The 26,437-nt window shown below is 52.2% G+C and overlaps 3 protein-coding genes and 1 pseudogene across 4 annotated transcripts in view; 2 read left to right on the top strand and 2 right to left on the bottom strand.

Annotated features, from left to right (window-relative positions):
• CIAO1 (cytosolic iron-sulfur assembly component 1) overlaps positions 1-26,437 on the bottom strand; it is a 182,674-nt gene that overhangs the window by 5,245 nt on the left and 150,992 nt on the right. The gene's annotated exons all lie outside the window — the stretch shown is intronic.
• On the top strand, positions 176-15,606 carry TMEM127 (transmembrane protein 127). The gene is made up of 4 exons (XM_050755161.1): positions 176-335; positions 696-1,070; positions 11,237-11,401; positions 12,115-15,606. The coding sequence occupies exons 2-4, from the start codon at positions 827-829 to the stop codon at positions 12,420-12,422; spliced, it is 717 nt and encodes a 238-aa protein (XP_050611118.1). The 5' UTR covers positions 176-335; positions 696-826; the 3' UTR covers positions 12,423-15,606.
• LOC126933810 (uncharacterized) lies at positions 12,422-15,606 on the top strand (annotated as a pseudogene). The gene is made up of 2 exons (XR_007718737.1): positions 12,422-12,427; positions 12,522-15,606. The product of XR_007718737.1 is annotated as an uncharacterized LOC126933810 (transcript).
• Positions 23,087-26,437, bottom strand: part of LOC126933809 (translation initiation factor IF-2-like) — a 49,627-nt gene continuing 46,276 nt past the window's right edge. The window contains exons 6-7 of the mRNA XM_050753973.1: positions 25,004-25,248; positions 23,087-23,834 (exon numbers count right to left, since the gene is read on the bottom strand). Of these exons, the coding sequence (XP_050609930.1) occupies position 23,834; positions 25,004-25,248 (246 nt within the window). The 3' untranslated portion in view covers positions 23,087-23,833. The remainder of the gene's footprint in view (positions 23,835-25,003; positions 25,249-26,437) is intronic.

Below are 26,437 nucleotides of genomic sequence, written 5' to 3'. Positions count from 1 at the left end.
GAACTCAGCTGCCCGCTGCTGCGGCCGCGATACCCTCTGGGAGTTGTAGTCGCTCACCTCACTTCGGCGGGGAAAGCATCGCGGGACCGCCTCGAACTACCAGTCCCGTGAGGCCCTGCGCAGAGCCGGCGGCGCGCCCAGGCTGTGACGCGCGCGGGGGACGGGGCGGGGAGCCGGAGGAGGCGGAGGCAGAGGAGGAGGAAGCCGGAAGTGCATCGAACCCGGGTCTGTCCGGGCGTTGCGGGATTGGGGCCTGGGAACGCTCGGCCCCCGGCAGCCGAGAAGCCCGTGACTGGGCTGAGCGGCGCCATCCCAGCCCTGTGGCCTGCTGACTGGTGAGGAACAATGGGCGGCGTGGGGAGGGTCTTTTCTCCGCACAGGTCGCATCGCAAACCGCCGGTCCCAGATCACCGTTCCCCGATCCCCGCGGCCCAGCCCGGTCCTCCGCCCCTCGGCACCCTCTGGCCGAGACCCTGAGTCCGGGTCTTTGCTCCCGCGGTAGCCAATCCCCGATCCCTCCGCCCCCCGGGGCCTCGAGTCTGCCCAGACCCCATCTGGCCCCTGGCCCTGTCCGGTTTTCGTCCCGCAGTCCCATTCCGGAGTCTCCTGTCTCCGCCCCCCGAATCCCCGCAGCCCTCCCCGTCTCCGTCAGCACCGGGTCCCACCCCCCTATCCTCTGGTGTCAACCCTGACAGCCCAGTGCCGGCCTCACCTGCGGCGAGCCCGGAGCGTTGCTCTCCTCCACCGGACTGTCAGGCTCTGCGCGCCCCGCGGAGGTCGGTGGCGACCAGCAGCGACTGCGGAGCGACGGCGGGCGGCCCCGGGCATGTACGCCCCCGGAGGCGCAGGGCTGCCCGGCGGGCGCCGGCGGAGGAGTCCGGGAGGCAGCGCTCTGCCCAAGCAGCCGGAGCGTAGCCTGGCCTCGGCCTTGCCTGGCGCCCTGTCCATCACGGCGCTGTGCACTGCCCTCGCCGAGCCCGCCTGGTTGCACATCCACGGAGGCACCTGTTCGCGCCAGGAGCTGGGGGTCTCGGACGTGTTGGGCTATGTGCACCCGGACCTGCTGAAAGGTGAGGGCGCTGCGCGCTGGCCCTTCAGGCCTCGGTGGGGGGCAGAATGTGTGCTGAAGCAGAGAGAGCCAGGGACCAGACACTTGGTTGAAGGAAGCGGCCCCATAGCTGCCTGGTGTTCATGCCCACCAGGTGGCTCTGTTTGGGGTCCGGCCCCTCATTAATTCTGATGTTATTCAGCTAAGCACCTACTCCTCACAGCCATGTTAATCCGGACTGCTGCTATTTTCGGATTCTGCTGGAGGAAGGACGCTGTGTATGGAGAAAAGATAAGGGTGCTGGGTATCACAGTTAGCTGGCCCCTTCTGAGAGTCTGTGAGAGACGGAAAGCTTCTTTGGGGCAGACTGATTAATGGAGAAAAAAAGGAACTTTTCATATGACTAGGATTTAAAAGGTATTTTAGAGTTGTATGGTAATCGGATGTGTATCAGAGAAGAAGGGGATTTTAGGTAATCGGAAGACCGTCCCATTGCCACCCTCAGTACAACAGTTGGAATTTGGCTCTTGGAGCCATTATAAGTGTGCCTGACAAAGGCAAGGTTGCTTTGTGCATCATCGTGCTTTCCGGCCAGATAGACAGCAGACTATGGGAGGGTCCTATGGCCCCCGTAGTTTATCCTGCCCAGTCTTGTCTCCAGTAAAAATTGTGTAGTCTGAGGACAGGACTGGACTGTATCACCTGCTTTTTACCCTAACAATGATCAGTGTACCCCAAACAGTGCTTAGTAACAGCATAGTTCATCAACCCCAAGGTCTTTTGAGCCATCTTGAAGGTCTTATATCCTCTCTGTGCTATTCCCTGGCTGTGATGCATTCCAGATGTTCATTGCACCGCCTATCAGAAGCACCTCCTGTTAGATATCTCCATGCTCCCTCCTGAAGGATTCAGGCACCGGGATTCGGTGAAAAGGTCCAAGTTCCCCGCTGTGCATTGGACCATACTCTGCTACTGCAGGTCTAGGCTGAAAAGCCTCATCCTTGTGGCCAAATGTTGCCTTTCTCTGAGTGTTCTCTTACTGTTTTCCATCTCTCTTGAGTTTGAGAAGCTGTAGGGTGATTTTGTAGAAGGTTGGGGGCTCCTGCTTGTTTCCAGATTTCACCTTCATGGTACTCTTTGCTGGGGTGGCTCATTAAAGCCAAAGTTATGCACACGACAGAGGCCTTATATGCAGCCTTTTCTGTGTCATGTTGCTAATGGTACAAAGAGCGTTAAGCTTGACTGAGTCTTGGTGGTTTTTCTTTTAGCACATTGCCCTGTACTTGCTTTCTTTGAAGCACACATACCACCTTCCCACCACTAGACCCATAGGATCTAGAAAGCTAGATCTCTGAAATCTAGCACCGCATGGAGTGTGCTTAGCTGTGGCTCAGAAAAATGAATGATCTCCCCAAGGCTACCCAGTTGGGGGTGGCAGAGCTGGGACTACCCCACATCTGTTGATGCCAATATAAAATGATGCTGTGTCATTTATAGTTTTTATCCTTTGTTTTACTTCAGCTGTCATAAGAAACAATCTCATAATTATTTCACTTTGGTGTGCATCCTTGTCGAAGGCATGTTAAAAATAAAAGTAAATTTTTGAGCCGGGCGTGGTGGCAGGCATCTGTAATCCCAGCTGCTCAGGAGGCTGAAGCAGGAGAATCACTTGAACTCGGGAGTCAGAGGTTGCAGTGAGCTGAGATCGCGCCACTGCACTCCAGCCTGGGCAACAAGAGCAAAACTCCATCTCAAAAAAAAAAAAAAAAAAAAAAGGGCCAGGTGCGGTGGCTCGTGTTTCTGATCCCAGCACTTTGGGAGGCCGAGGTGGGTAGATTGCCTGAGGTCAAGAGTTTGAGCCAGCCTGGCTAACATGGTGAAAGAAACCCTGTCTCTACTAAAAATACAAAAATGAGCCGGGTGTGGTGGCGCACGCCTGTAGTCCCAGATACTCTGAAGGCTGAGGCACTAGAATCGCTTGAACCCCGGAAGCAGAGGAGTTGCAATGAGCCCGAGATCATACCACTGCGCTCCAGCCTGGGCAACAGAGCAGAGCAAGACTCCATCTCAAAAAAAAAAAAAAAAAAGTAAATTCTTGATGCAGGTTCTTCTTTGTTCACATGTGTATTTACCCTTTCTAAGAAATTATTCAGGCCAGGCCAGGCATGATGGCTCACATCTGGAATCCCACTACTTTGGGAGGCCAAGACGGACAGATCGCCTGAGGTCAGGAGTTCAAGATCAGCTTGGCCAACATGGTGAAACCCCATCACAACTAAAAATACAAAAATTAGCTAGGCCTGGTGGCTGGTGCCTCAACTACTCAGGAGGCTGTGGCAAGAGAATCGCTTGAACCTGGGATGTGATGTTGCAGTGAGCCCAGATCATACTACTGCACTCCAGCCTGGGCTACAGAATGAGACTCCATCTCAAAAAAAAAGAAAAAGAAAGAAATTATTCAGGCTCCGTTTTGTCTTTTGCAAAGCATGTTTTCTTAACCTTTTCGTTACGTTTACTCACATATTTAGAGATCGGAACCGTGTGTAGTTTCCACTCGCTTGCCTGTGGCTGTCTCCTAGGAGCACTTTGTGCCCATGAATAGGACAGTTGGCAGTGGCACCTCACGAGCTATCACAGAAGAATCACGGAGGCCCCTGATTGCATCTTCTCTCCCTTTTCTTTGTACCTACTGGTTTTTTGATACCAGTGGGTCTTCAGACATGTAGTATCCTGTGTGATCTTCAGGGCCTAACAGATGTCCTGACCTGGGAGCCTGGAGTATTCCACATCTCAGGAGGGAGCAGAGCTGTCAAGCACAGATGTGGTGCATATAGATTTTTTTTTTTTGAGACAGAGTCTTGCTCTGTCACCCAGGCTGGAGTGCAGTGGTGCCATCTCGGCTCACTACAACCTCTGCCTCCTGGGTTCAAGCGATTCTCCTGTCTCAGCCTCACGAGTAGCTGGAATTACAGGTGCTCCACCACACCCGGCTAATTTTTGTATTTTTAGTAGAGATAAGGTTTCATCTTGTTGACCCGGCTGATCTTAAACTCCTGACCTCAAGTGATCCACCCGCCTTGGCTTCCTAAAGTGCTGAGATTACAGGCGTGAGCCACCGCTCCCGGACGCGTATAGATACTTCCAGAGGGAGAACAGGCCCTGCAGGTCTCTGCAGGTGATGGGAGTCAGGCAGCCAGCAGGCCCTGGAGCAGCCTTACCCTTTCTCAGCCCCTGCCTGAGTGCCACACTTTGACATTACGCTAAGCACACGCCAGGCCCGCGTTTTCCTCCTAAACAGCATCTCTGTTTGGTACTGTCATCAGCCCCACTTCACAGAGCTCCCAGTTCCGGGAGGCTGGGTGGTGTGCTCAGCTAATCCGAGTGGACATTGACTCTGAAGTCCATACTCTTACCGCAACACCTCAGTGACCTCCGAGTTTACTTCCCATCAAAGCTGCCCGAGGCTTATCACCTTCCTGTTCTAGTTGAGTTTTATCACAAGCCCAGCCAAAGCTGTGCTTTTTGTCATAACTTCATCACTTCAGTGTTGAGGCTCTAGTTGGTGATCCCAGGGCAAAGCCACTCTCCCATTGTCATTCACAAAGCTTCAGAGGCTTTAGCCAATGAAAGCTGGCTCCAAAGACCCCATCCTGGGCCAGCTGTGGTGGCTCACTCCTGTCATCTCAGCACTTTGGGAGGCTGAAGCAGGAGGCCAGGAGGATCTATTGAGTCCAGGAGTTCGAGGCCGCAGTGAGCTATCATTGTGGCTCGCACTCCAGCCTGGGTGACAGAGCGAGACCCTTTTTCTTAAAAAAAAAAAAAAAAAAAAAAAAAACCTCATCCTGGGTTTTCTCCAGTGCTCCAGCAAGCGGTGCCTGCTTCTCACACAGCTCTCAACCTGGCCCTGGGTGGAGACAGACTCAGACCTCTAATGGCTCCAGAAAGAGGCGCCCCAGAGAGTCCTTTCTTCTGAGACTTTCTGCCTCTCAAGTGTGGCCGCCAAAGAGCACTGGCAGCAGCCCCAGGAAGCATCTTTGGAGAACGAGGAAGTTGGGGAGTAGAAGTCAGGTGCATCTCAATTGGCAGCAGCCAGTGGGAGCTCAAGGGCCTTCCAGGGAGGGCCTGTGTGCCTGACAGGTGGTGACCGGGCAGCGGACACTGCCAGGCCCCGCGGGGCCTGTTGGTTTCTGTGGGATAACCTGGCTGGGCACCAGAGGGCTCTGTTAGAGGCCTGTGCACAGGCCTGTCTGGAAGCTAAAAAAAGTCACAGTAGGGAGAGGCTGAGCAGGTTGCACAGATGCATAAAGAGGGCAGGGATTGGGGCACTGGGGAAGTGTCTCCAATTCACAGGGACTCCAGCAAGGAGGGTGCGGGGTGGGACAGGAGTCCCTTTAGCCTTTCTGCCTGCAAACTGTTTGGGTCAGGAGTGTTTAGAGCAATGGGCAGATAGACAGGAAGAGGCAGGACCTTCAAAACAAATCTAGCCCGGTGACTCACCAGTGACCTTGAGCAAAGTCAGTTCCGTGGGATCCTGTTACAGCTGCCTACTTCCCTGATGACTAGAGGGCACCGCCAAGCAGTGTTTACCAAAACCAACAGGCCAGAGCACAGCTGGAGGATAGGAGGTGTTCTGTGTCTAGCCAGGGCATCGTGGACTACACCACTGGCTTGAATTTCAAGTTAGGGTGCTGCCTTGCATGCCATTTCTCTCTCAAATAAAATCCTACATCCATAACCTTCAGGGGTTTTCTTTAGCAATTCCCTCGTGGGAGCAGGTGCTTGTCACCTTCCCCACTGTACCAATGTCTGGGGAGGGAGGAGAGAAAGACGTTGAGATACTGACTCCTGAAGAGCCTCTGAACTGGGCTCCAAGCCTGTCTAGGATAACTGCCTGTTCTTCCGGTGTGCTCTGAGACCCTCTGAGGAAAGCCCGCCTGTTACATGGGGCAGGCCCCTGGGGTGTCTGTTAACGTTACCCAACGGGAAGTTCACACTTGGTTTTCTACTGACCGTGAGGGTTTACTCACAGCTTTGGAGCGGAGAAAGGCAGTTACATTGGAACAAAACCTGTTGGAGTTTGAGGTCAGAAGTCTCTCCTCGCTATCATATTGTCTCACTTGTAGGGTAGGCCTTAGTCTGGCTTTAGTAGGCTTTGGTCCACATGGGCTGACGTGTGGTCTGGGAGGTCTTGGTAGAAGAGGGAAAGGCATGCCGAGGGGACACTAGCCCAGCTGAAACAGCCTCTGGTTAGTAACAGTACAGGTGGCTGCTCTTCCATGGGCTGACCCAGCAGGCCCTGGTGGTGGGTGGGGCAGATGTTACTGTTTTCACTGATAGATGGGAGAGCAGGGGTCCAGCGCACTCGAGGGACTTGCCCAGAGTAACACAGTCTCTGCTAGAGCTAGGATTCGGCGCCGGTCCCGAGCCTTCCTGGTGTCCTGACCACTTCCTGGAGCAGGCGCTGATGGTTGCAGAGCTGCAGGAGCTTGGACACCATGCCTGGCAGGCTTTGCCCAATAATTCCCCATGTGAGGACTTAATGACCCAAACCTTTTTTGCTTCTTTGAGAGATTTCATTGCTTCAAGCTGTTCCTCTAGTGAGCTTAGCAGCTGGCTCCAAGGATGGCTCCGACGGCATTCCTGTTAGCTTCTGATCCCTCATTCACGCACAGCTCTTTAGGAATTGATTGATTATCTCCAGGCAAAAATACAGTGGCTGACTCTGGTACTTGGTGATTCCGAGCAGCACAGTGCAGGGGAGCCTGACCGTGGTTTGGAATCTAGCTCTGCAGCGTGTGGCCTGGAGGAAGCCACTTCACCTCCTGGAGCCCCCACCTCCTCATCTGAGCTGTGTGGTAAATCCCCCAGGGGGGCACTTGACCCTTCTGTGTGCCCAGGCTGTTCCAGGAGGGGTATACAAGGCCCCTCCAACAATATTTGCCTTTGGGGAGGAGCAGGTGGACATCCACAAGGGAAGGGACGTCCTCTCGAAAGCTTTTTATCATGTTCATGTCTCCTTACTCCTAAAACTCATGTGTAATGAAACATAAGGCAATAGGAGTATATGTCATGGATGTACATTTTTAAGGATAATCAAATGAACATCCTTGTGCTCACCATCCAGCCAAAGAAACAATACAGGTTCCTTGAAGCCCCCACGTATTGCTTTTCTTACTCCTAAGTGCCTGGCCTCGCTAGTAATGAGAGTGGAATCTGACACGGCCTGCTGCAGAGCGGCGTGTGGCCTCTGGCAGGTTAACTGTAAGAACACTGCCCCATCCCTGCCACATGCCACATGGACCCCAAGAAGAACTCTCCCAGCTCTTAATAATATTTAAAATAAAGCCAGGAGATAGCCCCTGTCTCCTAGAGCTTTTCTTTCAGTGAGGCCCCATGCACTACGGCACTGCAGGATGGGTTCAGTGAAGGCTGGTCCCAGTTGCAGGCAGGGCTCACACACAGGCAGGCTTTTTGGCAGTAGACAGCTACCCAGGCTGGATGCTTGGGCCCAAAACAGATGGTCAGCAGACAAAAGAACTCTTTTGTTCTCGTGGAGTTCAGGGAGGGAGCAAAACTAAATGCGATGATATAGTCCACCGACTTTCCTAATCTATGTAATACTTCCTTGTAGCTGCACATTTCTCTAAGAGATCACGACAGATAGCTCTGAGGGCTTCTTGGTGGGTGACGCAAAGCCAGACAGAGGCCTGTGAGCCTTGTCTGGGCCCAGCCAGCGTCTGCCGGGTGAACTCTGAGCCTGAGGCAGGGCGTGCGCAATCCCAACGGCCCAGGGCTTCCCTCTACTCAGAGCCTGTGACGCTGGCATCTGTTCGGCTAAGTCAGCTTTGCTGGGTTTAGGTCCCGTCCCCAGGTTCCTGGACTTTCCCTCATCAGTCCACCTTCCTCTGAGGTCTGGAACCAGTGTTTCTTGAAGTGTGGGGCTTGGATCACCTGCATGGGGATTACCTAGGCTGCTTGTTAAAATGCAGATTTCTAGACCCTGCTCCAGACCTAGAACTCGGATTCTCTGGGGACCTGGGAACACGCTTTCAGCTAGTGCCCCAGTGATTTGGGTGTGTCCTAGATATTGATGATCACATCCCACACCCTCTCAGCCTGAGGGCAAGTTCAGGAAAGGACGCTGTATAGCCTGAGTCTTGCCAGCTCTTTCCAAATTTTCCTAAGTCACTTGGTGACCCATGGCCTAAATAAAAGAAGAACTTGCTAGTGACTGTTACAGAGGAAGGAGAGGAAGTTAAGGCCCATTTCCTGCTTTTTTTTTTTTTTTTTTTTTGAGACAGAGTCACTCTGTCACCAAGGCTGGAGTGCAGTGATGTGATCTTGGCTCACTGCAACCTCCACCTCCCAGGTTCAAGCAGTTCTCCTGTCTCAGCCTCCTGAGTCGCTGAGACTACAGGTGCATGCCACCATACCTGGCTAATTTTTTAAATTTTTAGTAGAGACAGGGTTTCACCATATTGGTCAGGCTGGTCTCAAACTCTTGACCTCAGGTGATCCACTCCTTAGCCTTCCAAAGTGCTGGGATTACAGGTGTGAGCCACTGTGCCCGGCCCCATTTCCTACTTTTTATTAAAGCTTAAAATACTTAATCATGGCCTGGTTTCTTTTTGGTTCAGCGTTTATTCTACCTATGCTTCTGGGAGCTTTTGCAGTTTGCATAGTTATCAAAGGAGACAGACAGTGTCGTCTAGTTGAAATGTGTTTTAAAGGATGGCTGACGTACCGGAGGGAAGTACAAGTCACACTGTGTGTCTGGTGCGTGGTTGTTGTCATGGGCTCTCCCTGCACCATGACCCCCAGGAACCCCTTGAGTCCTGCGTCTTTTCTTTCAGCCTCTTCCTTTTCCTTCATTTATGCCCTTGATGTGTGTACACTGGCACCGTCCAAACCTTCTGGGGCTTTCGTGGCATACATGTGGTTGCTTTCTAGCTTTTCCTGTTGACGGCTTGTCCCCAGCTCTGCCGAGTCTGCTGAGTCCCTTTTAGGTAGGTCTGTGTCCCTTTACTTTCCAGTTTGTGGAACCTTGTTTTACGCCTCCCTTTCTTTTTGTGTGGGTTGCCCTTTAAAAGAATTCTTTTGTTCTCGTAGAGTTCAGGGAGGGAACAAAACTAAATGCGATGATGTAGTCTACCAACTTTACGAATCTATGTAATGCTTTCTTGTAGCTGCACATTTCTCTAAACTGCTGCAACTTCTTTCTTCCTCTTTTCTTTATTTTACTTTTTTTTTAAATTGTGGTAAAATATACATAACATTAAACAGCATTTTAACCTTTTTTTTTTTTTTTGTGATGGGGTTTCACTCTTGTTGCTCAGGCTGGAGTGTGAAGGCGCGATCTTGGCTCACCACAACCTCCACCTCCCAGGTTCAAGCGATTCTCCTGCCTCAGCCTCCCAAGTAGCTGGGATTACAGGCACATGCCACCAAGCCCGGCTAATTTTGTATTTTTAGTAGAGACAGGGTTTCACCATGTTGGTCAGGCTGGTCTCGAACTCCTGACCTCAGATGTTCCACCTGCCTTGGCCTCCCAAAGTGTTGGGATTACAGGCGTGAACCACTGTGCCCTGCCAACCTTTTTTTAAAAAAAAAAAAAAAAAAAAAAAAAAAAACCAGAGTCTTACTCTGTCACCAGGCTGGATCTCGGCTCACTGCAACCTCCACCTGCCGGGCGCAAGCGATTCTCCTGCCTCAGTCTCCCCAGTAGCTGGGACTACAGGTGCGCGCCACCTCACCCGGCTACTTTTTGTATTTTTAGTAGAGACGGGGTTTCACCATGTTGGCCAGGATGGTCTCGATCTCCTGACCTCGTGATCACCCGTCTCGGCCTCCCAAAGTGCTGGGATTACCGGCGTGAGCTACCGCGCCTGGCCAATAGTTTTTTTTTTGCTTTTTTTTTTTTTTTGAGACGGAGTCTCGCTGTGTCGCCCAGGCTGGAGTGCAGTGGCCGGATCTCAGCTCACTGCAAGCTCCGCCTCCCGGGTTTACGCCATTCTCCTGCCTCAGCCTCCCGGGTAGCTGGGACTACAGGCGCCCGCCACCGTGCCTGGCTAGTTTTTTTGTATTTTTAGTAGAGACAGGGTTTCACCATGTTAGCCAGGATGGTCTCGATCTTCTGACCTCGTGATCACCCGTCTCGGCCTCCCAAAGTGCTGGGATTACAGGCGTGAGCCACCGCGCCCGGCAATATTTTGTTTTTTAAGAGACAGGGTCTCTTCCTGTCATCCAAGCTGGAGTGCAGCGGTGTGATTATAACTCACCGTGACTCCTGAGCGCAAGCAGTCCTCTTGCCTCAGCCTCCTAAGGAGCTGAGACCGCGATGCTCAGCTAATTTTTTTTTTTTTTTCTCTAAGAGACGGGGGTCTCACTGTGTTGCCCAGGCTGATCTCAAACTCTTGGCCTCGAGCAATCCTCCTGCCTCAGCCACCCAAAGTATTAACCATTTTAAGTGTTGAGTTCACTGATATGAAGCACATTAACATTGTTGTGCAAGCATCACGACTATCCACTTCCAAAACTTTGTCATCATTTCAAACTGAACCTCTGTGCACATTACATGATAACTTCCTATTCTCCCCTCTCCCTACCCACTGGCAGCCACCATTATATTTTCTGTCTCTATAAATTGACTATTCTAAGTATCTCATATGAGTGGAATTATAAAATATTTGTCCTACATTTGGTCGATTTCACTTAGCATAGTGTCTTCAAGTTCAGCTTCTTTTTGGAACAAAAAGGGAATGAATGAGTGAGTAAATGGAGAATCGGTATGAATTGACCTGTGTGGTCTTAGCCTCTCTGGCTGTCTCAGCTCCAAAGTCAGGCTTTTCCCGCCAGCTCAAAGTATCCTCTAGCATTAACATGTCAGGTCTTTAAAAATGGTTAGAAGGGCGTGGCATAGACAGTGAAGCAGAATCCTGTGCTCAGGCTAGTCTCGTTGGAGAGAGAAGGACTTGAGGTACAGGAGAGCCGTGGCCCAGAGGGCTTCTGTTCGCTACTGTGGAATTTGTTCCAGCTCCCTGCAGACCACCCAGGAGCGGGAGCTAAGACAGTGTCCTCCGGAACTGCCCTGGCTCCCAGCACTGTGGAGGGGATCAGACTCCTTCTAGGTGGGGGCTTCCTGCACCAGGCGTTACTTGGGGCCCTGAAAATTTGGTTCTCCCCCTGCAGATTTCTGCATGAATCCCCAGACAGTGCTGCTGCTGCGGGTCATCGCCGCCTTCTGTTTCCTGGGCATCCTGTGTAGTCTCTCCGCGTTCCTTCTGGATGTGTTTGGGCCCAAGCATCCCGCCCTGAAGATCACCCGTCGCTACGCCTTCGCCCATATCCTCACGGGTAAGCTGAGGGCCCGCTTGTAGCGGGGGAGGAACTGCTATGGGGCAGGGGCATCCTGTCTGAGTTGCCGGTGAGGGCTCTGGTTTCTCTGAGCAGACGCCCTTCCAGGAGCTCATGTGCCAAGCTCGTCTTTCCCAGAGTGTCAGGGTGTCAGCAGCCTGCTCCAGTCTAGCTGCTAACTTGCCAGGATCACAAACCCACTCAGCCCAGCTGTAGAGGGGAAATGTTGCTAGAAATTCCACAAAGCAGCTCACAGCTCTCTCAAATGGCATTTGAAGCTCAGACCTGACACGAGTGAAGAAGGAACCAGGCAATCTCCCGTGTCTCACCTGGAGCTCCTGGTCAGATTCTCTCCTCTCCACCTTCCTGCTTCCCCACAGACCCGCCTTTTCTTGTATGCAGCTGCTCTCCTCCGTCATGCCTGCACTGCTGTGCTGGTTCGAAGTGTGGCGTGCCTACTCCAGCTCCCAACCTGCATGACCCTGTTTGCTCCTTAAGACAGAGAGAATCTGACTGGCCTAGATCAGGTCAGACTGCTGTCCCCAGCCTCAGGCCAGGAATCCCATGGCCAGGAGAGCTCCTCCTTGCAGAGTCGGGCCAGGCAGGTTCTCTGAGAATGGGGTTTGGGTAGAGAGGCTGTGATTGGGTCCTCAAGCATCCTGGCTATGGCGTGCTCACTAACTCCCCTTCTGTGCTGTCCCTCTGTCCCCTAGTCCTGCAGTGTGCCACCGTCATTGGCTTTTCTTACTGGGCTTCTGAACTCATCCTGGCCCAGCAGCAGCAGCATAAGAAGTACCATGGATCCCAGGTCTACGTCACCTTTGCTGTTAGCTTCTACCTGGTGGCAGGAGCTGGTGGAGCCTCAATCCTGGCCACGGCAGCCAACCTCCTGCGCCACTACCCCACAGAGGAGGAGGAGCAGGCTCTGGAGCTGCTCTCCGAGATGGAGGAGAACGAGCCCTACCCAGCGGAATATGAGGTCATCAACCAGTTCCAGCCACCCCCTGCCTACACCCCCTAATGCCAGCCTTGGGCTCTCTTCCTCGGTAGCCCCTCCCCCAACTCTGCAGCTCCTCTCGCGCCCAGAGGAGCTCCTTTCCCCAGCAGGCCTCACTGGTAGGATCCTGACCATCTTCTCCAAACCTTCCCCGGGAGAGACTCTGCCTTTAGGGTCATCCAAGTGTCCCTGCTCTCAGAAGCAGAGGCCCACTGGTTTTCTATAACGTACTCTTTCCCTCCTGCCGCATCCTGCCCCCTTCACGTTCACGAGTCATTACCAGCCAGGGAAGGTCATCCAAGTTTCCTCCTGCGTGGGCTGTATCTTTGGGACCGAGACTTTCCTTGGAGAGCTGCTGAGAGTGGACAGTCCCAGAAAGAAGTGTCAAAGGGCCCAGGGGAAAGGGGACTGTGCCCTGCAGGCTCACCTCACAGGGGTCAGGGTTTGCTCCACAGCTGCAGCTCTGGGCTGACGCCCCCCAGACCCCTTCCTTCTCGGAGTGACCCACCCCCAGGCCACCTGCTCCCGAGAGTTCTGTGCACTTTACTCTTTGGACTTCTCCTCACATGTGCCCTGGTTTTATGGGGAGAGGGAATTGCTGTTGGGAAGGCAGAGCCGTTGCTGCCCTCTCTGCCCTTGCTTCCTGTGGCTGGAGCCCAGGCAAAGAGAGCAGGAGCCAGCGTGAGACTGAGGCCCCTGGTGCCCATCGAGGACCAGAGTGAAGGGGACTACATCTCCCAGCCCTTCACCTTTTAAATGTGAGTGGTTTTAAAAGGAAAAAACGAAACCAGGCAACAGCAACAATATTCTGTTTTTAAAATAGGGACAAGGCTTTGTCCCTTTTTAGACATGTATCCCATTCCTTTTGGCTCTGGATTTGGGGCTGTAGCTCTTCCAAGCCCGTGGCAGCCCCTCCCAAGTCTCTCCCAGTAGAATGCAGCCTCCCTTCCCGGCCCTTCCCTCCCAGTGACTGGCTCCCTGGGGCCTTCTTGTGGAACCCAGAGGGGCTGAGGACTGTGGCCTGGCTGGCGGGCCAGCGTGGTGCTCCTCAGGACTGCGGCACTGAGATGGAACCTGGCCTCAGTTTAGGAACGGGCCACAACAGGGCAGGAACCCACCACCCTCCACATAGGAATACAGCCAGTGGGGCCCCGTCACGTGAGGCGTCAGACCCACCCTGTCAGCCCAGCAGGCCGGGCTGTGTCCTTCAGACCAGTGCCGCCCTAGACTCTGACTTGGGGCTCCAGCCTGCCGCGTGCCCCCCTCCCCCTCTTGAATGTACTCTGGTCTTGCAGTGCGCTGCTGGGCCTTTCTTGCTCAGCCATCACTCGGCCACCCTGTTTGCTCTGGGTCTGCCTGAATTTTCTGCCCTGAGATCTGGGCATGAAGTGGATGAAACTTGAAAGACCTTCAGTGTAGATCCAGATGGCCAACCTGTCTGTGTTAAGTTACCGGCTTCTTGGGACTCAGTGTCCACTGCTGAGCTGAAAAGGAAATGGATTAAATCTCTTCGAACCTTTACGGTTATCGATAGTTTGAGCAAGACTGGAGAATGGACAACACTATGAAGCTGTGGCTAGAAAGGGACTGTCACGTCCCATCCTTTGGCCAGATTGACTGGGGATGTCCGGACAGATGCCTGCGTGGGTGGCGAGGGCCACACCTGCACACGAGCAGGCAGCTGCTTGCAGTTCGCTGTGATGCCAGAGTGTGTTCAAAGGTGAGTCTCCTGCTCTTGTGGACTCTTCTCTCAGGCAAGAAAGGCTGCCGGCTGCCTGAGCACAGAACCAAGGAACTGAACTGAGTCTGTTGAGTCCTGAGTTCGTCGTCGGCAGGTTTCCTTGTGGCCAGCTCGCTCTGCCCATGGGCGTCTGAGCAGGCAGACCAGAAGACCAGGCACCGGACATGCATGCCAAAGGGACCGGTCATCTCCTGCGGACCTGTACATGACCCTGTGGACCGTTCCGCACAATCCGGAACCCACTTTTTACTCACTCCCCATGTCTCTGAGCCTTCCTCTTCTTTCTCTTTCCCTCTGCCATCCTGACACTGATAGTTTGTCATATAAATCCCCCCGGTTGTGTTTTTTTTCTAGGAAAAAATTAAAAAGGAAAACAAAACCAAAAAACCAGAAGCCACAAATAACAATGGAAATGCCAATGGCTGCCTGTCATTTTTGTCACAATTTTCCTGATTTGGTTTGTTCCCTTCATCTCAGAGAAGCAGGAGACATTGATGAGGCTGTAATTTTTTTTCTTTTTCTTTTTTTTTGAGACAAGAGTCTCGCTCTGTCGCCCAGGCTGGACTGCAGTGGCGTGATCTCAGCTCACTGCAACCTCTGCCTCCTGGGTTCAAGCGATTCTCCTGCCTCAGTCTCCCAAGTAGCTGGGATTACAGGCGTGTGCCACTGTGCCCGGATACTTTTTTTGTATTTTTAGTAGAGAGGGGTTTTACCATGTTGGCCAGGCTGGTCTTGAACTCTTGACCTCAGGTTATCCACCCACCTCAGCCTCTCAAAGTGCTGGGATTACAAGCATGAGCCACCGCGCCTGGCCAAAGATGTAATTTAAAATGGTTAGAAGGGACTTGGCATGGGCCAGCTCCGTGCATGGCATTTTCACCCCCAGAGCTTTCTAATCCTGTTTTCACACAGGAAGCTTCTAGGTCTTTCTAGAATAGCTAGAAACAGTAGCTGACTCCTGCCCCAGGCCCAACCTTCAAACCTGAGCTCTTCACGTTGCGTCCTCTGGTGAGCTATAGAAGAGAACGTGGTTCCTAAACTCTAGCCATCCTGCGGGAGGAAATAGACTTCTTTGGGCTGTGGCTTGTAGAACAAACTACACTTTTTTTCCCTCTATTTTTAAGTTTTATTTAATAATTTGTGTGTTTTTCTCTCTTTTTATTTTCTATGTTTCATGTTTTCCTTCACTCCCTAGAAACTGCACTTTCTTTGAAATCATAGGCAATGAATCTTACTAGGAGAGGTGTGGGGATGGAGACAGTTCTGGGATGTGACCTGTAAACCTCCTGGAGGGCAGTGCCAGGCCTTGATTGCCCACATTCCCTCCATTCCTTCTTTCCTTCCTTCATACATTCGGTCACACAGCCCCACGTGTGCATCACGGTAAGAGCCGAGGGCTCCCTTCAGGGAGCAACCCATTTAGGTCTCTTTTGTTGTTGCTAGGGAGAATACACATCTTTCTTGGAAGCTGGGAGTGTGTTCTCTTATTTCATGTGCATTCAGACAAAGCACCATTAGGCACCATGAAAAATACAGTGACTGACAGGACCCTGTCTGCAAGGATTTTATGTCCTAAGTTCAGGAGATGGACTTGTCCACAGAAAGGCAGAGTGAAGTGGGCGGCCGGCTCGGAAAAGTGCTGTGCCCAGAAGGGAGCCAGTTCTGACCTCAGTGATAATGAAAGGCTTCCTGGAGGACGCAGCTTGAGCCACACTTGACGTGGGAGTGAACTGGGGTAGGGACACTGCTGCTGAGGGAACGGCAAGAGCGAAAGCACACTGGTGGCCAGGACGTGGTGAGAGCTGAGGTTAGAAAGGTGAGGGGCGCTCATCTGAGGCACTAACAGCAGAAGGAGCCCTGGAAGGATTTTGAGAAGGGAAGGGAGGGATGCAGCCTTATTTTAATGACTGGTGGCAGTGGGAAGGGGTCTGCCTGGCCTTAAGTGAGGGTGTCAGAAGTGGGAGACAGGCCCTGCCAAAGGGGAAGAGGGCAGTCACAGTCGGTCCCAGGGCCCAGTGTCTCAGCCAGGTGCTGGAGTTGGGAATGCGGGAGCCCCAGTCCCTGCCTACCTGTCACATGGCAGCTGGAAGGTGGCATCAGCCACACAGGTGAAGAGGGGCCTGCACACAGGAAGCCATGGGATGTGAAGGGCCACAAGGAGAGGACCCTGGGATACAGGAAGAGGTGGTGCGTTCGGGGCAGGGCGGCCTTCCCAAGATGACTAGAGAATCTTCAACTGGCATCTTGCCTGCGGTATCCACAGTCTCAGCCACTACACTAATGGAACACAGATGCTGTGGGGAGACATAAGGGAACTGACAAACTTCATGCCCCTGTTTTCAAATAGCCTGCAATCTTACCTCTTCCTCTGCGTTTTTTTAGGGGGAGTGACATTTTAATGGGAGGCGGGAGGTTTGCGGAGAAGAGAAAATGTCTTTTTTGTGGGGGTGAGTAGAGACAGAGTCTCGCCATGTTGCCCAGGCTGGTCTCAAACTACTGGCTTCAGGCAATCCTTCTGCCTCCCTTCCCAAAGTGTGGGGATTACAGGCATGAGCCACTGCACCAAGCCTGAAAATGGCATTTTGAATGAGCCCACCTGAAATGAAGACAGTTTATTAGGGTCACGGGTTTGAGAATTAAGATCAGTTCTGGCTGGATGCGGTGGCTCATGCCTGTAATCCCAGCACACGGGGAGGCCAAGGTGGGCGGATCACAAGGTCAGGAGATTGAGACCAGTCTGGCCAACACGGTGAAACCCCGTCTCTACTAAAAATACAAAAATTAACCAGGCGTGGTGACGGGCGCCTGGAGTCCCAGCTACTCGGGAGGCTGAGGCAGGAGAATTGCTTGAACCCGGGAGGCAGAGGTTGCAGTGAGCTGAAATCGCACCACTGCACTCCAGCCTGGTGACGGAGTGAGACTCCGTGTCAGAACACATACACACACACAAAACCGGTTCCTCACCATAAGCTTTGGGGAAAATTCTTGGCTTTTTTGCTGGGGGAGAGAGCAGTGTCCAGGGAAGATTGGCTGATCTCAGAGCTGGAGGGTTGATGTGGGACTGGCCAGCCCCTTCAGCTGAGTGGGACAGCAACACAGTGGGTGGCAAGGGGCTTCATAAGATGTTGGAGGTGAGGCAGAGACCCCTCCAGTCTACAGTCAGGTAACGAAGAACTTTCCAGAGACAGCTGTGAGTCCGTCTGGCTTAAGGGGTTGTACAGGTGTCTGAGAAGGGCCTGAAGGGTGCGGGGCCTGCAGGCTGCCCTGTTTGGAAGGTTCCTGCCTTCTGTCTTGGTAGAAGATGGCAGCTAGCCCTGTAAAGGGCCTCCCTGTATGGCGAGGTAGACCATGTAGCCCCAGATGCCCCCAGGGCTTCACTTCTGTCTTGGGGATCTCTCAGTATATGTCTAGTGCCACCACTATTGGTGGAGAGTTTCCTTCTGGAATAACCTCTGGGTGGTGGACGGGTTTTATTTTAATAAAGGAAGAAGGTCTCTTATTCATTTTTACTTATTTATTTATTTTTTGAGACGGCGTCTCACTTTGTTGCCTCGGCTAGAGTGCAGTGGGGAGATCTTGGCTCACTGCAACCTCCACCTCCCCAATTCAAACAGTTCTCCAACCTCAGCCTCCCAAGTAGTTAGGATTACAGGCGCCCGCCACCACACCCAGCTAATTGTTGTATTTTTAGTAGAGATGGGGTTTTGCCATGTTGGCCAGGCTGGTCTGGAACTCCTGACCTCAGGTGATCCTCCCGCCTCGGCCTCCCAAATTGCTGGGGTTACAGGGGTGAGCCGCTGCGCCTGACCGGGTCATGCTTTTTTATGTGACATTCATTCAGCAAATACACTGAACACAAGCGCCTTGTGGAGGATGCAGAGATCCTAACACATGATCCTTGCCCTCTAAAGCCTTCCAATCCAGCCACCAGGAAAAAGGAAACCTGATAACACCCAAACCTGACAGCCAAGGAACACTTCCTAAAGGAGAGACTTGAGCTGCGCCTTGGAGAAGGGGCAGGCTTTCATGAGAGCATGGTCTAGTCAGTGATGTGAAAGCAGAAAGGAAGGGCGTGGCTTTGGGGAACATTGAGTTGATGCCGTGAGGCGCGTGGCAAGCAATGAGCTCATGGACCTAGCCCACAGGGGCCTGGAACATCAAGGTTGTCGGAATGCTCACAGCTGCAAGAAACAGAACTGAAACTTTCTTAACTAAATGGACTTTATTGCTTTCCACGGCTGAAAAGTTCGGCATAGTCCAGGGGGCTTGACTGGGTCCAGGGACTCAAACAATGACACAAAGACACGGTTTCTCTCCACCTCTTTCCTTTGTGTGTCTGCTCAGGTCGTCTCTCCTCAAAGGTGGTGAAGACGGCCACCAGCAGACTGGGGCTCGCCCTAGACTCCTTTTTAAGGTACCAGGATGACTGTCTTTTGCCCAACTCAGATCATGCCTTTACCCTGAACCGTGGCAAAGAACGTGGCGTTTCCTCCTGTGGTCCAGGTAGATGGTTACACGTGGGGTCTGGGATTCAGGGGTGGCACCACTGGCAGTGGTTGGGACATGTGAGCACAAGGGTGAGGCCTACACCACTCGGAGGCCCTGGCTGCCCCTTCTCTCCCCCAGACCTCCCCTTTCCATGATGATAAGACATGAGGCCACTCCCCAGCTCTGCCTTCTTGAAGAAAATCAGTGTCCTACCTTTGAACAGAGCTGGGCCTTGACGTCAGCTCACCCTCTCTCTCAAACGGTGGGGCAAACAGAGCCTTGGTTACACCAGCTCTGTCTCAGGGATTGTTTCTTCTGCTTCTCTCCTGCCCTTGCCCCTTTCTTCCTGCTCCATTCCAGCGCCCACCCAGCTCCGCACTTTCCTGACTTTGTTTTCTTTTCCAAGCAGTTTGAGCAGTGCTCGATGCTCCTGCTCCTGGGACACACTGTGCACACATCCTGGCTGTTCTGGGTAACTGCACACCCAACCCCAGTGCCATCCCCATATCTCTATCCTGAAATCAACCCAAAGGGTGGGGAGGGAGCAGGCCACAGCAGACAACAGAAGGCGGGGGTACTGAGAGCATGTGCTGCTACTCAGGTACCCTTCGCAGTACTTCCCCAGAAGCACTAACATTTCTGCTGATCTTGGAATGATACTGTATTATTCAGGGTTCTCGAGAGAAGCAGAACAATAAGATGTGGAGATACATGCATATATGGAGAAAGAGACACTATAAGGAATTGGCTCATACAAATGTAGAGGCTGACGAGTCCTAAGTTCTGCAGGGTGAGTCAGCAAGCCGAGACCCAGGAAAGCCGAAGGTGCAGTTCTAGTCTGAAGGCCAGCAGGCTCAAGATCCAGGAAGAGGTGATGTTTCAGTTCAAGTCCAAAAGCAGGAAGAAAGCTGATGTCACCACTTGAAAGTTGGTCGGCCGGGCGCGGTGGCTCAAGCCTGTAATCCCAGCACTTTGGGAGGCCGAGGCGGGTGGATCACGAGGTCAGGAGATCGAGACCATCCTGGCTAACACAGTGAAACCCCGTCTCTACTAAAAAATACAAAAAAACTAGCCAGGCGAGGTGGTGGGCGCCTGTAGTCTCAGCTACTTGGGAGGCTGAGGCGGGAGAATGGCGTGAACCCGGGAGGCGGAGCTTGCAGTGAGCTGAGATCCGGCCACTGCACTCCAGCCTGGGAGACAGCGAGACTCCGTCTCAAAAAAAAAAAAAAAAAAAAGAAAGTTGGTCATGCAGGAGGGGCGCCCTCCAACTCAGCCTTTTGTTCTATTTGGACCCTCAGCTGATGGATGAGGACCCCCGTGTTAGGGAGGCAGCCTGCTTTACTTGCTCTACCAACCTAAATGCCAATCCTACCCTGCACCCTCACAGATGGACCCAGAGTAATGTTCAAGCAGATATCTGGGCACCCCATGGCCCAGTCCAACTGACACATAAAATTAACCATCACAGATGCCTTCTTTACACATGCTCAATATCTAACAAATATCTCTACGGTGAGATTTTCCCCCAGCCTTGGGCCCACTTAAGAAAAATGTTGAGCTGGGCACGGTGGCTCACGCCTGTAATTCCAGCACTTTGGGAGGCTGAGGTGGGTGGATCACTTGAGGTCAGGAGTTCGAGACCAGCCTGGCCAACATGGTGAAACCCCATCTCCATTAAAAATACAAAAATTAGCAGGGCGTGGTGGTGGGCACCTGTAATCCCAGCTACTTGGGAGGCTGAGGTAGGAGAACTGCTTAAACCCGGGAGGTGGAGGTTGCAGTGAGCCAAGATGACGCCACCGCACTCCAGCCTGGGTGACAGAGCAAGCCTCCGTCTCCAAAAACAAAAGAAAGATGTTGAGAAATTAGAGAGGGTCCAGGCGAGCATTCTGAGTGGATGAAAGGTTAAAAGAAAAGGTCTAGAGAGAAGGATGTAATAGCAGTCTTAAATGTGTGAGGAGATAATTATTTATTTGCTCAAATGTGTGACTTAAAAAGGCACGCCTTCTCTGTAGGACTGTTTCCTTGTATATAAACGAGGGGCTGAAGTGGGTGACTTTACAGTCCCTGCAGCCATAAAGATCTGTGACATCCTGGGAGGGGCTGCCACGCTGTGTATCCACTGTGGCAGATGAAGGAGGACTGAGGAGCTGAGCCGTTTAGCTGTAGCCTATAGTACCAGCTACACAGGAGGCTGAGGCAGGAGGACCACTGGAACCCCAGAGTTTTGAGGCTGCAGTGCACTATGATCATACCATGAATAGCCACCGCACTCCAGCCTGGGCAACACAGCCAGACGGCACCTTTCTTTCCTTTCTTTTCTTCTTCCGACAGAGCTTTGCTCGTCACCCAGGCTGGAGTGCAGTGGCACGACCTTGGCTCACTGCAACCTCCATCTCCCAGGTTCAAGTGATTCTCCTGCCTCAGCCTCCCAAGTAGCTGGGATTACAGGTGTCCGCCACCACGCCCACCTAATTTTTGTATTATTAGTAGAGACAGGATTTCTCCGTGTTGGCCAGGCTGGTCTCAAACTCCTGACCTCAGGTGATCCGCCCACTTTGGCATCCCAAAGTGCTGGGATTACAGGTATGAGCCACTGCGCCTAGCCTGCATTTATTTACTTATGTGAGTTTTCTTTTTTTTTTTTTTCCCAATAGGTTTTTGGGGAACAGGTGGTGTTTTGTTATAGGAATAAGTCATTTAGTGGTGATTTCTGAGATTTTGGTGCACCTACCACCTACACAGTGCACACTGTACCCAATGTGTAGTCTTTTATCCCTCACCCACTTCCCACCCTTTCCTCTGAGTCCCTACCTTGTACTCATCTCTCTTAAAAAAAAAAAAAAAAAAAAAAAAAAAAGGTCAGGTACAGTGTGGCTCATGCTTGTAATTCCAGCACTTTGAGAGGCTGAGCTGGGCAGATCACTTGAGGTTAGGAGTTCACGATCAGCCTGGCCAACATGGTGAAACCCCATCTCTACTTAAAAAAAAAAAAATTAGCCAGGCATGGTGGCGCCTCGGCTGTAGTCTCAGCTACTCAGCAGGCTGAGGCAGGAGGATCCCTGGAACCCAAGAGGCAGAGGTTGCAGCGAGCCAAAATTGAGCCACTGCACTCCAGCCTGGGCGACAGAGCGAGACTCCGTCTCAAAAAACAAAACAAAAACAACAGCAGCAAAAAAAGGCCAGGCACAGTGGCTCACCCCTGTAATCCCAGCACTTTGGGAGGCTGAGGTGGGCAGATCACTTGAGGTCAGGAGTTTGAGACCAGCCTGGCCGATATGGTGAAACTCCGTCTCTACTAAAAATACAAAAATTAGCTGGGTGTGGCGGCGTGCTCCTGTAGTCCCAGCTATTCGGGAGGTTGAGGCAGGAGAATCACTTGAACCTGGGAGGCAGAGATTGCGGTGAGCCAAGATTGCACCACTGCACTCCAGCATGGGGGACACAGTCAGACCCTATCTCAAAAAAAAAAAAAAAAAAAAAAAGAAGGAAAGAAACAAATGCTTTTCTCATCTTTCTTTCTTTATGATTATTTTTTGAGACAGGGTCTCACTCTGTTGCCCAGGGTAGAGTGCAGAGGCACAATCACAGCTCATTGCAGCCTCTATCTCCTTAGGTTTAAGCAATCCTCCCACCTCAGCCTCCAGGTTGCTGAGACTACAGGTGCGCAACACCACACCTGACTAATTTTTTTTTTTCTTTTCTATATTTTGTAGAGATGTGGTTTTGCCATGCTGCCCAGGCCGGTCTCAAACTCCTGGGCTCAAGCAATCTGCCCACCTCAACTTCCCAAAGTGCTGGGAGTACCACCACACTTGGCTCTTTTCTCATTTTTAAATTGGGTTATTTGTCTTTTATTGTTGAGTTTTAAGAGCTTTTGTTTTTGCCATCCTGTGCCACTCTGTCACGCACGATGGAGTGCCGTGGCGCCATCTGGGCTCACTGAAACCTCCAACTCCTGGGTTCAAGCAGTTCTTCTGCCTCAGTCTTGAGTGAGCCACCACGCCTGGCTAATTTTTGTATTTTTAGAGAGCTAGAGTTTCGCCGTGTTGGCCAGGCTGGTCTCAAACTCCTGACCTCAGGTGATCCGCCTGCCTCGGCCTCCCAAAGAGCTGGGATTATAGGCGTGAGCCACTGCGCCCGGCTGAGTTTTAAGAGTGCTTTATATATTCTAGATACCAGCCCCTTAACAGGTGGCACAGAGCAACCATGACAGAGGGCCTACAGAGAGAAGTTTGTGCCCTGTAGATATACACTAAAACACTTTGGAGAAATGGAAAAATATGGGTTGATACTTTCCATTGTAACAGAATTCTTTTAAAAGACAAAAGAACTTTAGATATCCTCACCAAATTTCAGGATGAAGAAAACAGATATTGGAAATTCTTGCTCTAATCTTACCTAAGGGTGTATTAGTCAGTGCTGTTTTAGTTGCAAAAACTAAAAACTCAACTCAAACTAGTCATGGAAGAAAGGAGTTAATTGGCTAAGCAGCAGAGAAGTTAAATCCTGAGGTGAATTCGGGGCTCCCAAGATGTCTGGGCCTCCTCGCTCCCCTTCTTCCAGCTCCACCCCAATCGCTGGCATCATTTGCCGGTCAGGCCCTTTTCTTGCCTTCACTGTGGCAAGAAAGCAGCTTCATTTCTGATTATCTCACAGCACTGCATTCAACAGAAAACAAAGCAAGCCCTTTGCTTGGAGTTTACAAATGACTCAGGATTCACTCCAATTTGACCAAGAGTCAGAACCCTAACTGGCCAAGCCTGAAGTCACTTGTCTACCCCTGATGCCGGGAACAGAACGCATGGATGAGAGGATGGTGGGTGGTTCCTGAAAAGGAAATTCAAGCACTTTTCCTAAAAGAAGCAGGAATGGATGCCAAAACAACACATCTCCCACAAAGAGAGCAGACAGACACTGGGCTTGTGAAGCCGCCCCATACCTTCCCCACAGAACTGGGCTTCCCTTGCTGGTGCCCCTGACGGAGCCTTGTCTTCATCCTCCACTATGTATTCATCGCGCGGTGTCGCCATTGTTTCCTCCTCTGTCTCCAGAGTGTCTTCTCTTAGTTCTCAGCTAGTAAGGGAAGGAGGCTGGGCATGGTGGCTCATGCCTGTAATCCCAGCACTTTGGAAGGCCGAAGCAGAAGGATTGCTTGAAGCCAGGAGTTTGAGACCAGCCTGGGCAACAAAGTAAGACTCCCGTCTCTACAAAAAAGAAAAACAAAAATTAGCTGGGCATAGTCATGTGCACCTGTGGTCCCAGCTACTTGGGAGGCAGAGGCAGGAAGGGTGCTTGAGCCCAGCGAGCTATGATTGCACCACTGCACTCCAGCCTGGGTGACGGAGTGAGACCTCATCTATAAAAATTATTTTTAAATGCAGGGGGGAAGGAAATAAGGAGGTAACTACTGAAAGAATGAAAGTTCATGCTAGGAACATACCACAAAATGCAATGGGGACTCAAAGAAGGGCAAGATTGAAGGGGACAGGAACCCTATTCTGGGGTGTCTCTGAGGGCCCTGAGAAATAAAACAAAGGAATGGCAACAGGAACCCAAATATCCTCTTTGTTACTGCTAGAGGGCTGGACTGGAGGACACAGCTTTAGACCTGTGAACTAAGTGAGCTGCTAATGCAAATCCCACTAGGAGGCAGGCTCACCCACCCAGCCATGGCAGCCCTGGACTAGGAGAGGCTCCTTTAGTCCTGCAGGGGTGCAGCCCCCTCAGCGAGAGCAGTGGGATCTTGTACCCTGCATGTGCTCACCCCCAAGGTGATGGAGGGGCCAACTGGCCTACACAGGACCCGTTTCCCCTCCCCACCTACCTATCCAAGCGGTCATCTTTCATTTTCCCTGGGGCAAAGTAATAGAGGGATGGAGAGAAGGCAGGAAGGTTACCTTAGTGGAGCTCCCTGAACATGGGAGGAAGCCGGTAAGGTTTCCAAAAGCTCACAGAGATAGTGGCATTTAAGATGGGCCTCTCCTACAGTCCTGAGCAGGAGGAAATGCAGACTCTGGGTCAACACTCCTAGATGTGGCTTCTGGTCACCCCCACTGTCAAGGTGGCTCCACTCTTGCCCCGTGGCTCTCTGTAATAACCATCCTCTTACCTTGCCTCCTGGCCTGGGTTGCTATGGTGCAGTAACTCTACAGCTTGGTACTTGGGTCTCAACTTGCTCCTATGTGTTTGTGCATCTCTGTGCCCCAAGATTCTCTTCCAGCTATGGCTGGCTCTGCTCCTCTGCACCTGCCATACTGCAATGAGCGGATCTATTTCCAGGTCTGGCAGCCCCTGCTGCTGGGCTCCTTCCCATAGTGGTAAACTGGGCCAGGCTGAAGAGATGACATTGATCTAAGCTGAGCCAGAAACTCACCAAGTGCAGGGAAGGAAGGAAGCAGGAGTGTATGCTTCACTTTGCTCCCTAGGCTCCAGACCCCCGACTGCCTGCTGGGAAAACAGGGGCACCTCTTGCCCACATGAAGCAGGGAGCCTTGTTCCTGAGGCGGGGTGCTGGTGGCGGCTGCCTGAACGTGTGTTCCCACTGGCGACTTGGATCTGGTCCTGAGAAGAGTTGACCCGCGGTGTCTTTGGCCTTGCGATTCCACATACAGTCCCCTCCTTGATGACAAAAACAGATGCTTCCATGAGGAGTTTTTGAATTAGGAAGAAATTACCTGCTATGAGGAACAGGCTCACATACTGAGGAGTAAGAGGACGAATATTGTAAACACTTTTCATTCTGAATAATAGGGCTTTGGATTGTCCATGCATTCTGAAGGGAAGAAAAAGCACTTATTTGCTGCCTTTTGGCATGATAGTCGAAGCCCAGGGTTTGCATCAGATTCAAACAGCTTGCTCTCCAAGTCCTGCGGGGAAAGGGACCAAGGCATAGACATGAGAGCTAACAACCACCAATGTCGAGCAGGCCCACGTAACCCTCTGCACGATGCCTGCCCTCTGCGGTCATGAGAGACGATTTCCACACGTGCTGCTGCTAAGATAATGAGCCCAAACCAGAAGACATGATCTGTAGCTTGGGATGTGAAACCTGCAGGCCATGAGGAAGGACACACCGAGGGCAAGGGTGTCAGCTGAGGGACACCAGCGAGGATGGCTGCAGAGGGGTGTGCAGAGCCCCGGCGCCGTGCAGGTGGAGAGAGTCCTGCTCTAACGCCCAGCGCTGGTTATCTGCACAGGGATACTCTGTAGAGCTCCACCACAGACTCTGTTTCAGGGTGGCTCCCTGGAGGCTGACTTTGAGATGGAGATTTGCAGGCAGGGAGTGTAATGGGGCTGCTCTCAGGTTCCGCACCTACAGGAGAAGGGAAGGAAGCTCAGACTTGCTCAGAGGGAGAAGCTGGGCTGCAAGGCAGTCCCCTCAGCTGAACCCATGGAGGGTTCTGAAGACTTAGAAAAGTCTCATGGCCGTCCCAGCTTCAGATGCCCCCATCCCCACCGAGCTGAGGGGCCAGACCTTTGTACCCCAGCTTCAGCCAGTCACTGGGTGCATACTGTCCTCAGAGAGGAGGTGGGACACTGGGTGGGGAAGCTCTCTTCACTTGGGGGCAATTCCTGAGGAGGGCGGTGAGCCAGCAATCCTCCCGGCAGCTGCGGCAGAGCCTCTGTCTTGAGGGGGATCTGGATTGTGTATCAGGGCATCCACTCCTCCGGCTAAGTTCTGGGGCAGCTCGCCTTTCTCTGGAACGAACAAACGGTTCATCAGATGACCACAGCCCCCACCACTGCAGCTGTGCTTGAGGTCTGTGGTACTCCCCATCTCCCTCTTCTATCCTTTGTTTATTTATTT

Source organism: Macaca thibetana, chromosome 13 (assembly GCF_024542745.1).
Source record: "Macaca thibetana thibetana isolate TM-01 chromosome 13, ASM2454274v1, whole genome shotgun sequence".
Classification (NCBI taxonomy): Eukaryota; Metazoa; Chordata; class Mammalia; order Primates; family Cercopithecidae; genus Macaca; species Macaca thibetana.
This window is presented reverse-complemented; position numbering and strand designations above follow the sequence as displayed.